Source organism: Centruroides sculpturatus, unplaced genomic scaffold (genome assembly GCF_000671375.1).
Source record: "Centruroides sculpturatus isolate CEXI.00-Female unplaced genomic scaffold, Cexi_2.0 scaffold127, whole genome shotgun sequence".
NCBI lineage: Eukaryota > Metazoa > Arthropoda > Arachnida > Scorpiones > Buthidae > Centruroides > Centruroides sculpturatus.
The window spans coordinates 400,238-415,476 of NW_019385000.1; the positions used below are offsets into that span (position 1 = coordinate 400,238).

At 31.4% G+C, this 15,239-nt stretch overlaps 1 protein-coding gene and 1 pseudogene across 1 annotated transcript in view; both read right to left on the reverse strand.

The window, feature by feature from the left end:
- Positions 1 to 419: 419 nt before the first annotated feature.
- LOC111633208 lies at positions 420 to 1,348 on the reverse strand (annotated as a pseudogene).
- Positions 1,349 to 6,101: 4,753 nt separating this feature from the next.
- The window catches only part of LOC111633189 (putative uncharacterized protein DDB_G0282133), a 59,062-nt gene continuing 49,924 nt past the window's right edge, over positions 6,102 to 15,239 (reverse strand). Inside the window, exon 5 of the mRNA XM_023377714.1 lies at positions 6,102 to 6,668. Coding sequence (XP_023233482.1) covers positions 6,433 to 6,668 — 236 coding nt within the window. The 3' untranslated portion in view covers positions 6,102 to 6,432. The remainder of the gene's footprint in view (positions 6,669 to 15,239) is intronic.

Here is a 15,239-nt window from a genome sequence, read left to right on the forward strand (position 1 = left end):
ACTGTGCAAAGTCTTGTTTACGTACACAATGTGTAAATTTTTCGTAAAAATTAAAAATAACAAAAAATATTAACAGATGTTTCTAATACAGTAGAGCGTTGATTATCCGAAACGTCAATCATCCGAAAGAATTCCAATCGGCAAATTTAAATTTTCGCCAGTGCTGTGGCCCTGCAATCTTTGGCTATGTCTTGGGCTACTCAAATATTTCACGTTTTTTGATACTAAAGTAACTTCTGAAATATAATTCTTTATTGTTTTTATATTTTTCATATTTTAAATATGAAAAATATTTTTCATATTTAAATAAATAAATTTTATTTATTTAACAAAATAAATTTTAAATATTTATTTTGTTCGTTTTGTTAAGTTCTATCTAGTCGTCGTCGACTCCTGGTGACTTCATGGACAAGTCTTCTTTATCTTGATCTTTCCCTTGTTGTCTCTCGTAGTTTTTCCAGCTTTATTTCTGTGACATTCTCTATTTCTTCCATCCATCTTATCCGTTGCCTTTCCCTCTTCCTTCTACCTTCCACTTTTCCCAGCATAATAGTCTTCCCTAGGGAAACTTCTTTACGCATCACATGTCCAAAGTAGGTCAATTTTTGTTTTAAGATTTTTGACTCTAAGGAGAAGCTTGGCTTAATTTTTTTTTTTAAATTGAGATATTTGTTTTCTTTTCTGTCCACGGAACTCTAAGTACTCTTTTCCATACCCATAATTCGAATGCATCTGTTATTTTTTTTTCCTTTTTCCTTAGCGTCCAGCTTTCGCAGCCATATAATGTTACAGGGAAAACCCTTGCTTCGACAATACTGTTCTTAGTATGAATGGAAATGTCTTTATCTTTCATTATCTTGGTGAGATTTGCCATGGCTGTTCTGCCAAGGTTAATTCTCCTCCTGATTTCTCCTTCACAACTTCCATTCCTTTCTATCTTTGAACCCAAAAGTATGTAACTTTCTACCACTTCAATTCTTTCACCATCCACAATGAAATCTTTTAACTCTTTAGTTGACATTACTTTAGTTTTCTTTACATTTAGCTTCAAACCAAATTTAGCACTTTCTTCTTTTACCCTTATGATAAGTTTTTCTAAATCTGCTTTGCTTTCTGTCAAAAGGGTGGTATCATCTGCATATCTTATATTATTAATAGTTTCGCCTCCAATCTTGATACCAATNTGAATAAATCTTTAAAATTGTAATTAAGATTATTATTGTATTTTACAAAACAATCAGAAGTTTAATGTAATTTAATATTTTTCAGGAATTTACATGGAAATCAAATGATATAATTGTTCGTGGTTCACAATGCCGATTTCCACAAAATAATCCACGTAAGCCATTATGAAAGAGTCTTATATTTTTATCATCATCTTCTATCACTTTAATCTTTTTTAATTAGGTTGATTTTTTTCTCACAGCAAACATTCAGGTTTAATGATATATAATTTTTATTGTGGCATGTTTTAAATTTTACATGTGCATTTTGGACTAATGTATTATCTTAGCTTCTCTTCAGTGATATGAGAGAATTACATGAAAATGACTAGAATTGTACAAACCAATGAATATTATGATAAATGACCTTGAGACATGTCCGTTACAAAAAAAAAACTGTTAAGTGTCAATAATGCACGTTGTTCACATCCATTTTTAGATTAAGACAAATCAAATGAATAATCTTTCTTTTTTATTGTAAAGGCAAAAATGCTGTACAAACAGAAAAAAAAAATGTGTGATGTTTATGGTGGGAGTGCTGTACCAGAATCAACTGTTTGAAAGTGGTTTGCAAAATTTAAAGCATGTAATTTCAGCCTTGAAGATGCTCCCCACTCAGGAAGACCTCCCGTTATTGAAGAGGACCAGATCAAAGCATTATTGGATGAAACCCTCATTACACAACTCGACATAGTGAAGTCATCAAACTGTACTGTATTTCAACATCTAAAGAAGCTCAGATATGTGAATCATTACGACATTTGGATACCTCATGACTTAAGAGAAAAGAACTTACTGGATCGCATCTCCATTTGTGATTCTCTTGAAAGACAAAATGAAAATGATCCTTTTCTGAAGTGTTTAGTGACAAGTGATGAAAAGTAGATTGTTTATAACATCAGCCAAAAATGATCATGGGGTAAGAAAAATGGGGTAAGAAAAAGAAGAGTTCCAACTAAAAAGTGTGCGATCTAGCTAGCTTCTTCAGCCTCTTGTTCAGAAAAGAAAAATTTGTACTTTGATCAATTAGTCTGACTCATTCAGAAAAATAGAATATTTATTTAGAGCAGGGATAATAAAGGAATGATTCAAAAATATTCAAATTCAATTGGGTCAAAATAATTTAACTACTAAACACAAATACTACAAAGAATACTACATATTTAATAAATTAAATTGATGCATTTTGTATTTAAAATAAATGAATTATAACAAAATACAAAAAGATTTTAAAAAATTAATAAATATATAATAAATTTTCTTTCATTTAAATAAAAAAACTAAAGTAAATTTAAAATGAGGGAGTCGGAGTCGACACATTTTTTCCGACTCAGACTTCTCTGGCTAGAAATTCCTCCCGACTCCGACTCAGTAGCCCTGGTTGTGATATATAACATCGCGTAGTATAAGTAATACTAGCAAATAACGGATTTTATCTTTCCAGAGATGTCATTTTAGCATTTTGAATGATTTGAGAATGTGAGTGATTTTAAATAAGTCTATCACTAAATCGAATTTCGTATGCCAAATTTACACTTTACAGTAGTACGTTTTCAGCAAGGAAATTTCCAGATATCATACAGGGTATTAGCTGACAGTTTATGTTTCGGAAACAACAAAATTATAGTAAAAATTAATTTTTATCGTCTGTTTTCTGTTACTTGTTTGACAATCTAATACATTGTAATATACTTTTTATAAAATACGAAAATAAAATTTTTTTACCTTAATAAGAAATTTTTTGTTTTTAGTTCTCTGACTTTTGAGGATAAAACTTCCAGTACCTAGGAATGGTAGTAGCCCTATCAATTCCAATGACTGAAAAAAAACCTGAGACCCAAATGTTACATCGTCTGAAGAATCAGTTAAAACAACTAAAGATTTAATGAGAAGACTATAGGAAACAGATACTGACTATAAGGTTACATAACCCATGTAACTTAATCATAATCTTTATCAGTATCTGCTTCCAGAAAACTTTATAGAAATCAAACATACATTTAAAAAAATACTATGAATAAGAAATTAAATAGAAAATGTAGTAGGCCCTGGATCTAACAGCCTTTGATATTAAAATGTTATAGGTGTATACTGTAATGTATACATGAATATATTAAATAATTTATACTCATTGATCCAACTTTTAGCGTGTTCTATCAGCGAATGAAAAAAGTTAAAAATTTGTTCTAAAAGGAAATTAATTTGTTGGTTAAACCGAGTCTACTGTAATCTCGAAGAGGCATCAAACCAAGTTTAATTAATGAATAAGAATTTATTTTATTCAAGAATCTATGATAAAATGAATGGAGTCTCTAAAAATTATATAAAGTTTATAAATAGCCAGTTTTCAGACACATTTTTCAGGATATTTAAATTTTTGTACTAACGAGTAAGATACAATCCATTTTCGTCAAATAAATCATTGCTTTTTTTAAGTTGTAAACATTTTAAATGATTTAATCTTGATATTAAAATATCAAATTTCATTTTATGTTAGTCTTCACATGCTACTATTATTTTAAAATTAAAAGTATAAAGGAAATATTCGATAATTTTTAGGTTAGGTTAGGTTATACAGTAGAGGATCGATTATCCGACTCCCGATTAACTGTCACATCAGTTAACCGACCGTTCTAGTCGTCAAATTTCAAATGTCTGCTAGTGATGTGGCACTACAATATTTGGCTAAGTCTTGGCTACTTTAATATTATTTTTGTTAAATTTTTGCGTGTTTTAGCTGGCAGCACTGGCTCAACCATGAAAGGGAGGCCAATATTTAAACGAGACTTAATTTTCTAATTATGAGTGGTTGTTTGTTTTCTGAGTAATAAAATAATTTAAAAATAATTTTTAACGATACAATAGCGACGATTATTATTTAAAATAAAAAAAAAATTGTTAGGCTTAACATCGATGAAAATTCAACGCAAAGTTCGTTAATAGCGATATACTAATATACTATACCAATAATGTATTTATTTCATTCTTTTCGGTTATCCGATTTTTTCAGTTATCCGACCAACCCGAGTCCCCAAATGAGTCGGATAATCGATGCTCTACTGTATATATCCAAAAAACAACATGCGAATAAAGATGATCTAGACATTACAAAATAATATTTCTTTATTAGAATATTTATTGACATAATAAGAGAAACGAAACACAATCATGATGAACGATGCGAAGAATATTTCAGACCCAGCCAAGATAATCATCATTATCTTCCAGCTTTTCCGTTCTATATAAGAAAGTTTAAATTCTGGTAAACCTTTATTCCGTTGTTGTTTGGTAATAGGAGCAATCTTATTTCTTTTTACATAACTAAATATTACAGCGACAACAAGTAGAGGAAGACAAAAAATAAGTTTCAATACGATATGATCCGATCCAACAATTGAAAACAGAAATGAATAAGGAAAAAAATATTTCAAGCTTGGAATAATTTAGTTAAATATCAGAATAAATTGTATTCAAAACAGGCATTCGATGAAATTCACGTAAACATTAAATACAAAAAACACAAAAAATAATGCATATTTCATTCCTGTAACGTATTTCAATTCATATATTTTCCTCTGAAATAAGTTACGACTCTATGGCTAACAGGAAAAGTATGATGTACAGGGCACTATTAATTTGAGGTAGAGAGCATATATTTGAAATGAAATACATTAAAAATATCATTAAAATCATATCCCGGCATTAAATTAAATAAAATTACAGCCCAGTATTATGACGATGTCACATAACTATATGTTCGTTACATTATATTTTCTAATTAAAGTTCATATATTTACGGTATTATTAAAACTAATAAAACTAAAACGACTATCACATCGAGCTTTGTTACGGAAGTGTTACTGTTAGAACGTTTCTATAAATGTAGCATTGATCAATCTGTTATATCAATATAAAGGCACTTTCTGTATATTCCACCATGCATATTTCATCCCTGAAAATCTTTAATATATTTCTCTGATGACTCACATTTAATAAGACAGATGGTAAACATCAATTAACTTTAATAGTAATTTTCAATGAAGCTTATGATAGACTGATAGTGTATATGTTATGGACAAAGTGATTAATCAAGCATTATTCATAATGCCCGGTCTTTATGAATAATGACCAAAAAAGAATAAATCATTCAAAATTTCAAGGGTTGCCGACAGGATTTGCCTATAGGGAAAACGCCAGAAGATTAAAATTCTGCGAAACAGCTGTTTGTTAATTTTACACAAGTCCATGTCTATTCATAATGTATTACTTTTTCGAATTCAAAGTTTTATTTCTTCAATTATTACTTGCTTACATAGCTTGTAATGTGATACTATTTTCCAGGAACTGAGTATTTTGGGACTGTTCAACCATTATTACCATATAAAATATAGTTCATTGGACACAGAATGAAACAATGAAAACAATGATACCAAAATCATTCCCAAGCAAACAGATAAAATGAACACAGGATATAAGTGAATTTTAATAATTATATCGGTCAAAATATCATTGATATAGATTGATATAGATATAGAAAATCGTTGATATAGATTTATAAATTATCAAAGAAATGTACATTAAATGTAGGCTATGAATATGAGCAAAAATAAATTATCAAATTTTTACAATATCCGAACTAATGTGATCCGAAAATTAGAAAAAAATCGAACAACGAAGTATTAAAAGTAATTATAATTTTTTTTATTTTATCGTGGANTTCCTATCAATATAATTTTATAAAATTAATAAAACAATTTTTAAAAGTTATGTAATTTATATTTATATTCTAATTCGAATACTTTTATCTTATACCAAAATATGTTCAAAACAACGTCAATATAAATTTTATACAATATCATTAAATCAGTATACAAAAACTAATTCAGAAAATAATTTTTAATATTTCAAAACGGATACCAAAGATTATAATAATTCAGTAAAAGTAATATTTGCGACAAAACTTTTTATTTTACAGAAATAGTGTCACACGTACCGCATTTTACAGAGAAACAATATAAAATTCTATGCTCTTATAAACAGAGCAATGGTTTAAAAACATTTCATGCAACATATTTAGATATGTACCCATATTTCAGAAAATTTTAAAGCAAATTCTCATTGCAATACTATTGTCCGAATTCTCCAATTAAATGAATCTCATCTCCTACCAGAATTCGTTATCCACTGTAAAAGATATTTGTCAAAGTAATCACCTTCTTTCATTAATGTAACGTTTGCAGAATGCATCAAGTTCTTTCATGTCTTTCTTGTCTAATAATCGTCGGTCGTTATTTTCACTTAAACTTTCTTCCATGAACCTAACAGTCAATTCTTGTGTTTCCTCTTCCAAGTCCTTTTCCAAAATGATTTCTTTCTCCTGATGTAACAATTGACTTTTTATAAAATTGTATATTTTATTATAAGAAACAGTATCACGAAATGAATCTGTTAACAAAGAAAAAATAATGCCATTAATAAAAATAAAATCAGGTAAAATTAGGAGAAGGAAAATATTTCAAATTGAACAGAAATTGATATGAAATTTAATTATTGGACATTCTAAGAGATTTTGTAAAACATGGACAAAAATTTATACTAAATTATTACTTTATAACACAACTGTGGTATGCAATAATAACAATTAAACTCGGCCCTTATTTTTGTCACCCTCATAAATGCCATTTCCTCAATTCTGTCATTGTTTGGTTAATATCCTTGAAACTCGATTTTATCACTTCCCTTAATTGTGTCAATACATAACATGATCAAAAACTACTAAGGTAATAAAATGTTGGGCAGTTGATGCAATTAATCAAATGCCCAATACTAATCTAAAAGATATAGTGCACGCGTAGAATGAAGTTTGAAAAGAACCGAATCCTGATATAATTAAACACTGCTGGGTAAAATCACAATGTCTTCTTCCAATGTTGAAATATCAGTCAGTAAACAAGACCTGCAAGTGTTTCAATGATATGGGTATTTTGTTCATGCTACCAATGCAGTGCACTTGAAAATGTTTCCCATGACCAAGACTGTCTGACATCCTATCCTATTCCTTAAATCAGCGCTGTCCAACTTATCATAGCCCGCGGGCCATATTTTCTTCACCAAACATTTCGGGGGCCAAGAAGGTTGATAAACCACAAGACATTTGCATAGTGCTACGGTTCAGTAAGCACTAATTGGTCAGCGAGCCCGATGTTGACGCTATAAAAAGGCGACAGTTCGACACACCGGATATACGTCACTCTCGTCTAAGTTCGACTTGGGAATTTTTTTGTTCAATAATAAATGTGAATTCTTCTTCCTGGAAAAAATAAGACATTCCCTGAAAATAAGACCTACCACATTTTTCAGAGCAAAAATTAATATAAGACACTGTCTTATTTTCGGGAAAACACGGTAGTAAAATAATTTTAATATTAATAATAATAATTTAGTAACATAAATTTATTCATAGTAAAATGTACTCTCGGGCCGTAAAAATTGTTTGGCGGGCCGTATACGGCCCGCGGGCCGCCAGTTGGACAGCGCTGCCTTAAATGAAAAAATTGAAGCTATTTCTGATACTACTCGACTTTTATGATGATGATGAAAACAATCATGGTGAAATAAATGATGGTAATAAGTTAGCTAGAGCTTCTGCAGATGTTCCAACATCTGCAGAATGATGGAAGATGAGCCAACTTTAGACTTGTTGATGATTCGTAATTTCCAATCAAGATTACTCACAATTTCAACAGTAGAAAAAATTATGCATTTTTTTCAGTGCAAATATTTTCTTTTTAGTGTAATTTTCTTTGTTTGATATAATCGTATCATTAAAATATGTTTTTGGACCACCGTATCTACTATATTTTGTTTCATTCCTTTATACATTTACATTTAGGAAACTAGTAGCGGCCGAACCATAAGGCATAGCCAGGGTAACAGAGTGAAAATAGAAGGTGTAAGAGTAGAAATATGTAGATCGAGGGAAAAGGAAAGGAAGGAGAAGTGGTTGCACTTCTCCTTCCTTTCTACTCTTACCCTTCTCAGGAGTAAGAGCCTTCTGGGTCTCAGGAGGGTCTCGGGTACCATTTGTAGAGTAAAAACAACATATAGTTTTACAATGACAATAGGATGCAAACAGCATTACATAGTACAATGTAGAAGTATATAAGGATGGGTGTTTAACATGCATGATGCTACAATTGATACAGGATTGCGAAAATTACAATTATTTAAGTGATTTACAATATTATACATTACTAAATTCGCATACATGAACACACATCATGACAAAAGTTTGGTGTGAAAATACAGGCAAGAGTGACTGCAGATACATAGCATCTCCCGGAAAAAAAAAGTTAAATGTTATTTACAAAGAATATAGTAGCGATAAAGACAGCACTGTGGGGAGAAGACATCACATTACTGATGGTGTTTGATGGTGGGATGAAGACGCTATCCATAGCAGGAGAGGTCTGTTGCCTTTGCAAAGGCAATTAAATTAACACATTGAAAATGGTCCTGTTGTTCACGAGAGTCCTGAGCAGGCAGGGCCAATGGTGGCCTTCTCTGGTTAAAGTGTCCACAAGTCGCTTGCATTTGTTCCTGAACTTAGAGCAAAGGAAGATGACATGATGAGGGTTGTCATCCTCGTTGAGGTCGAAGTCACATTTGCCATCCCCTTTGTTCAAGAACTGCAGGGGGTAGATACCAAAGTTTCCATGGCTGATAAGCAGTTGTGTGACGCTGTGGCACGTTACTAGGTAGTCCATTTTCTGTCTAGCAGAAAAGTCTGAGAAGAATTTGTGAGTGCTGTGACCCGTGTTCTTGGCATCCCAGCGGTTTTGCCACTCAGACAGTGTGAAGATTGAGTTGGTAAGTGGTCCAGCTAGTAGAAATGGCTGCATAAGAGCAGCTGGAGTCGATGGTAGGTGCCTTTTTGGCGAGCAAGTCTGCCCACTTGTTACTAGTAGTGTCAGAGTGGCCCCTGACCCAGTCAAAGGAGATGTTAAGATGGAGGTTGATCAGTTGGTTTAGGAGGTTGAGGGTCATTTGTATAATTGGGAGCTTGTTGTTTTTGTTGACAATTTGCTGAAGGGCGATCTTGCTGTCACTGCAGATTTTGATGTTGATATAAGAGAGTCTATTGTGATTATTGATGACAAATTGAAGAGCTTTCAGCATGGTTGTTGAAGCAATGGGCCTTGAACTTGAATGCTGCTTGATGACAGGAGCAGTTATTATGGTCAAGGGCCACAAAAGCAGTACCAACACCGCTGGCAGACTTGGAACAGTCGGTGTAGATTTGAATCACGTGGATACTGATTTGGGCAGAAGTAGAGGGGTTTGTAGGGCTATCAGCACAAAACCTTTCTCACTAATTTCTAGCCTTATTAACAGGAGTACCTGTTAAAATGTACCTGTTAAAAAAAAAAAGTACTCCTGTTAATAAGGCTAGAAATTAGTGAGAAAGGTTTTGTGCTGATAATCTTAGAAATAGTTCTAGCTACATATGCATAGTAGGTTTGTAGGGCCATGGGTAGGGTGGTTGGGCTGCTGGTTGTAGTTCAAGTCGATGCTGTGAGTGCAAATCTTTTCCCAGATGGTCTTGATGGTATGATATATGCTGGAGTTGTCAAAAATATTCCTGTTTTGCTTGAGAAGGCAGTATCTATGAGATAGTTGTTAGTGATTTTCAGGTCTGGGGGGGTCAATTTGGCAATAACCCAAAGGGTGTTTGTAGGTGCAGTCCTGTAATTCTTTGCAATAGGAATGAGATTCCTCTCTATTCAGAGGAGCTGTCTTTTCTTGATGTGACTATTGGTAGCACCTTTGATGACACAGGTATAGATAGTCTTGCTGGTGTTGGAGTTAAGGCCTCAGAGATTGTGTGAGATGGAGCGCAGAAAGTGGGCCAGGGAGGTCATCTTTTGTTGGATGTGCTCCACATGGTTCCACCAGACGAGTTTGTTTTCGATTAGTGAGCAAAGATATTTGATAGTGGTCTTGTATTTAAATTTTATGGTCATTTATCTTGATATATGGTTTTTTGCTAGGTGATTGTTACGAGGGAACAAGATGTATTCACATTTGTCATAGTTTATTTTAAGATTATGAGAGTGAGTCCAGTTGAGGATTTGGTTTAGATGATGATTCATATTGGACTAAAGGACCTCCTGGTTCTGACATTTCATGAGCACAATCATGTCATCAGTGAAGCCCTGGTTGCTGGCACCAAAATTTGTGGAGGAGACATCCTGAAGGTGGAGCAAGCTATTATACAGCATGAACCAAAGGAGAGGACCAGACCTAGACCCCTGAGGGCACCCCGTAAATATTTGTGGAAATTGTGATTCGGTGATTGATGATAATGGCTGTGTGTTCACTGAGAAAGCTTTTGAACATGTAGTAAATGTTCGGTGGCACTTGGAGTCAATCAGGAATGATAGAATGGCTGGCCACCAAGCGTAGTTGAATGCACCACAGAATTTGATGAAGACTGCGAGGGTGTGTTTATTTTCATTCTTTGCTGACTGAATGTATTGGACCATTTCATGGAGGGTAGAGATAGTACTTCTGTTCCTCATGAAGCCATATTGTTTGTGGTAGAGGTAGTTGATTTGTTCAATGTGATATTCCAGCCTTTTGCCGATGAAAGCATCCAGTATCTTCTCAAAGATGGGAAGGAGGGAGATCAAGTGGAAGTCACTAGGAGAAGAGAAGAAGAAGTGTTACTGTTCTTGGGGATAAGGCAGATTTTTGTCATCTTCCAGGCCTTGGGGAAGTATCCAATCTCAAGGCATTTGTTGTAGAGTACCACAAAAGTCATAGGAATAGCTGCAAAGGCACGTTTGGCCATTTTCCCAATGATGATGTCCGGGCCTGGGGCTTTCCTGTAATTGATAGACTTGAATAGATGGGCAATTTCTGAGGTGGTGAAGTTAGTATCGTTGTTGCTGGCATTCTGGGGGTTTTGGATGTCTGGAGTAGCATCGTTGCAGTTATCAGTGATGTCATTAGGGAAGAGTTTACTCAGAATGTAGTGATACTTATCTTCAATACTGGTGGTGAAAATGCCATCTTCCCTCTGGATTGTGTTGGGAGTAGAGTTACCTCTGGTCTTTTTGAATGCAATATAAAAGGGCTTCTTCCAGAGGTTGGTACATCAGTGGTAGTACAGAAAGCCTGAAAAGAGTCAGATCTTGCTTTGTTGATTTGAGATTTACACTTGCAGAGAAGGATGCAGTAATTATTCCTGAAGATTTTTTTGGTTTGTGTTGGTTTCCCTGTAGAAATGCTGGCTTTTGGCTCTTCTTGTTCTCTTCATTCATTTATAAAACGATGTGTCAGAAATAATTTTTTAAACTTTATTATAAAATTTTAAAATATTAGTTATATTCTGTATATTATATGAATGATATATGTAACTGTAGTATAAAACTTTAAAACAAAACAATAAATAAATTTTTGTGTTTGTCTTGGTATAAAAATATTAGACTTTGTTATTGAATTTTGATAGTCCCAAACAGGTGACAAAAACAAGGGACAAGTATACTTAAATAAATGCATAAAATCAACATATAAAATTCAATGCATTATATTGTGTAAAAGTAATGTTTAGATACATTAAAAATATTCTGAAATTTAACTTCAAAATTATTCTTTATTAATAAAACAAACCTATTATTTTTGAATTCAAGGTTATATATAAATTGTTTTTGCTAATTCAGTCATGATAAAAATTGAAAATGCTATGTTTTTCCATCGTGTATTTCTACCATTGTAGAAAAACTAAAATTATTTTACACATTTTTTACATTGAAATGGTTTAAAGCAAAGAAACAAGATTCCAGAACAAAATCTCGTGCAATCTTTTACTATTCACCCAATATAATCCAGAATGAATGTAAAGAAGATAAGTTTGTGGAGTCTGACATAAAAACAAAATTAGCAGATGAAAGATACATAAAAACTTGAGAAAGAAATGAAGATTCCAGAAATACTTTTTCCAGTCAATAATGTTGTGGAATATAGGCTATAAAGTTTGAGAAAACAGAATATAAGATAAGTTTAAAAATTCATTTCTTTCATTCTCATTAAGAACATAATAAAAGATTTAACCAAGATACAACAGAAATAGGGAAAGATGCCAGAAAAATGGTGGCATGATTATTAGGTATTAAAAGAAAAGAAAAACAGAAAAGATGATAGAGTGAAAATTCACAACAGTCTTTTAAAGCCATGGATACCATAAACTGGAACCAAGACAGAAAGGATAACTAACTTTTCTGAAATACTGTCTCCAGTCTATTCAATATTTTCAATGCCTATTTTCCTTATTTTTGTTAATCACCCTGATATCTAAGTTAAGTAAATACAGTCAAACCTCAATTTTCAAACAAATCAGTTCATGAACAGAATTTCAAACTCTAATTATGCTAACTGCCAAACAAGCTACTCGGCAGAGCAGGCCACAGATTAGAGAGAGATGGTCAACTCCATACATTTCCAAAGTTAAAGAAAGTCAACGGCTGACCAATCAACGACAGGACTACAGATTCAGAAGTTAGTAGCACTGAGATTTCCTTGCATCATTAGACCTCAGGACACAAATCATCAATGACATTGCTATTTAAATTAGATTTCAATGTGTGTGCAGAAAAGATACTACCACTGTTTTTCGGTATGCGCCTCGAACTGAATTTAAATATAATTAATTAATAAAACCCCATTAATTGACATTTGTGTGATATAAATGTCTCCAAGAATTTGTGTTTAAAGCTGCTTAAGTGAAATTAAATAACAAACATTTATTATATATAAAATTACATTGAATTTGTAGGTATTTTTATGCATAAATACAGCTAAAAATATAAAAAAAAGTTTTATTTTGGGGATCAGGAACGAATTAATCTATTTTATATTGTTTCTTATGGAAAAATTTGTTTTGGTTTTAGAACAATTTTTAGAAATGAATTACATTTGAAAACAGAGATTTGACTGTATATGCTAACGTAGTGATATAATTGATGAAATAAAGCTGTATATGAAAATCTATTGTAACTGGAAAAATAGCATAACATTTCTGAAATTTGCATAGAAAAATTCTTGAATGAAATCAATATTTGAGTTTTTCTATGCAAATTTCAACACTTCTCAGTTCTTAACTAACTCTTCCTCAAAAATAATTGAGTTAATAATTACTGTACATAAAAGAGAAAAGTGTTTTGAGACTAAACAGAAAGTAATCATCATCAATACAATTTTATTTACAAATTCTAGTATAAAATCTTGTGAAAGTAGTCATATATCTCAATAATCATCATTATTATACATGACTATTGTCTTCAAGTCAGAAGACTTTTCAAAGATAAACATGCAATTCTTTATCATGGCCATATCACAATGCTGGGCTGCAATTTTTAATCATATTTTTGATTTATTTAATTTAAAATATATGATCTCCACCTGAAATTAGTAGTCTTGCTCCCTGTACATCATAATTTCCTGTTAGCAACACAGTTATCTATCTAACTCCTTTCAGGGAAAAATGTTTTAATTGAAATAACCTGACTTCAGGTGCAAATTGGAAGTTCCTATGTAGTTAATCTGGACCTCCTGCTCCTAAGCTTTACATATCTGGTCTTGACTTTCATTTATCTAACTCCATTCTTGAGGTTAAGGAAGGACGGACAGACAGACAGACAATAGTAGGAATTTATAGTTCTACAATTTTTTAAACTGTAGCCCAATTATCAAAATAACTGATCAATTATATGATCAATGAAGACTGAAGTTTTTCTTTTAAACTATAAACTTTAAGTGTTGTTAATCAAAAGGTTATTCTCATTATCTTTTAATTATTTTTTCAATAAAGATTGCTATAAAGTTGTTATATTTCTGCATATTTATATGGTATTTTTTTCCAATCTTAATGACAATTTATCTCGCTAAACTAGGCTTGTATTTAGTGTAGTAAAATATTTGAAATAACTATATTCATACTTTTAGCAACAACACATTTAGGATAAATATTTTAATTTCAATATCAATGTTAAGCTATTGCTAATTTTGATTAAGTTTCTCCCAATTACTCTGAATTAATGAGGTTCTACTATACTTTANTAAAAATTAAGAAATAGAAATTTATTTCAAAATGATGTAGATGTCATTTATCTTTTATAATCACAGAATGCTATAAAATCTGTAGATCCTATCAAATAATTTTCTAAAATTATGTATACAAATAGGAATTCTTTTCAGACTCTAAATTAAACTCAAATCTTTTTCTGCTTATTGAAGTCAAATAAAAAACAGGTATGGATCAGAAAAATTAATAGAAAACAACACAGATAAACAAATGAAATAAAACAAACTTTTTCAAAGAATACATAAAACAAAAATATCATTTCAAGATTATTCCTAAGATTTTAAAATGATCATTCTAGATTTCATTAATAATATTTAAAAATTTTGTTTGAACAATCAAAAATTTTGAAAAACAGAAAATAAAGAATAATAATAATAAAATACAACGAAAACACAAAAAATATCTAAAGCTTTCTGATCTCAATGACTAATTCCATGCTAATTTACAAGTATAACATTGCTTACCATTTTGGAATTTGGTGTACAAACATCCTTATATCAAAATGAGTAATTATTCCATGTCCTTTTAAACACATTCCTTTTACCTATTGCATAATATTTTTGTTGAAATAAGACATTGTGTTCTTGAAAACAATTTTATATACTAATAATAATTTATGTTAATTTATGCATTAACAATACAATTCTTAAGAAATTTATTTTAAGTTATATATACAGTAGGTGATCGGTTAACGAACATAATCCGTTCCAAGACTTTGTTCGTTATCCGATTATCGATTTNTACAATAAATCAATTTTATTATGTACTGTATATTATTACTTTTTCTAAAAAATGCATTAAAAATGAAATAAAAGTTCATTTCATGTCTCAGAAATTAGTTTCATGAATTACAGAATTTCTTAATTATTCTT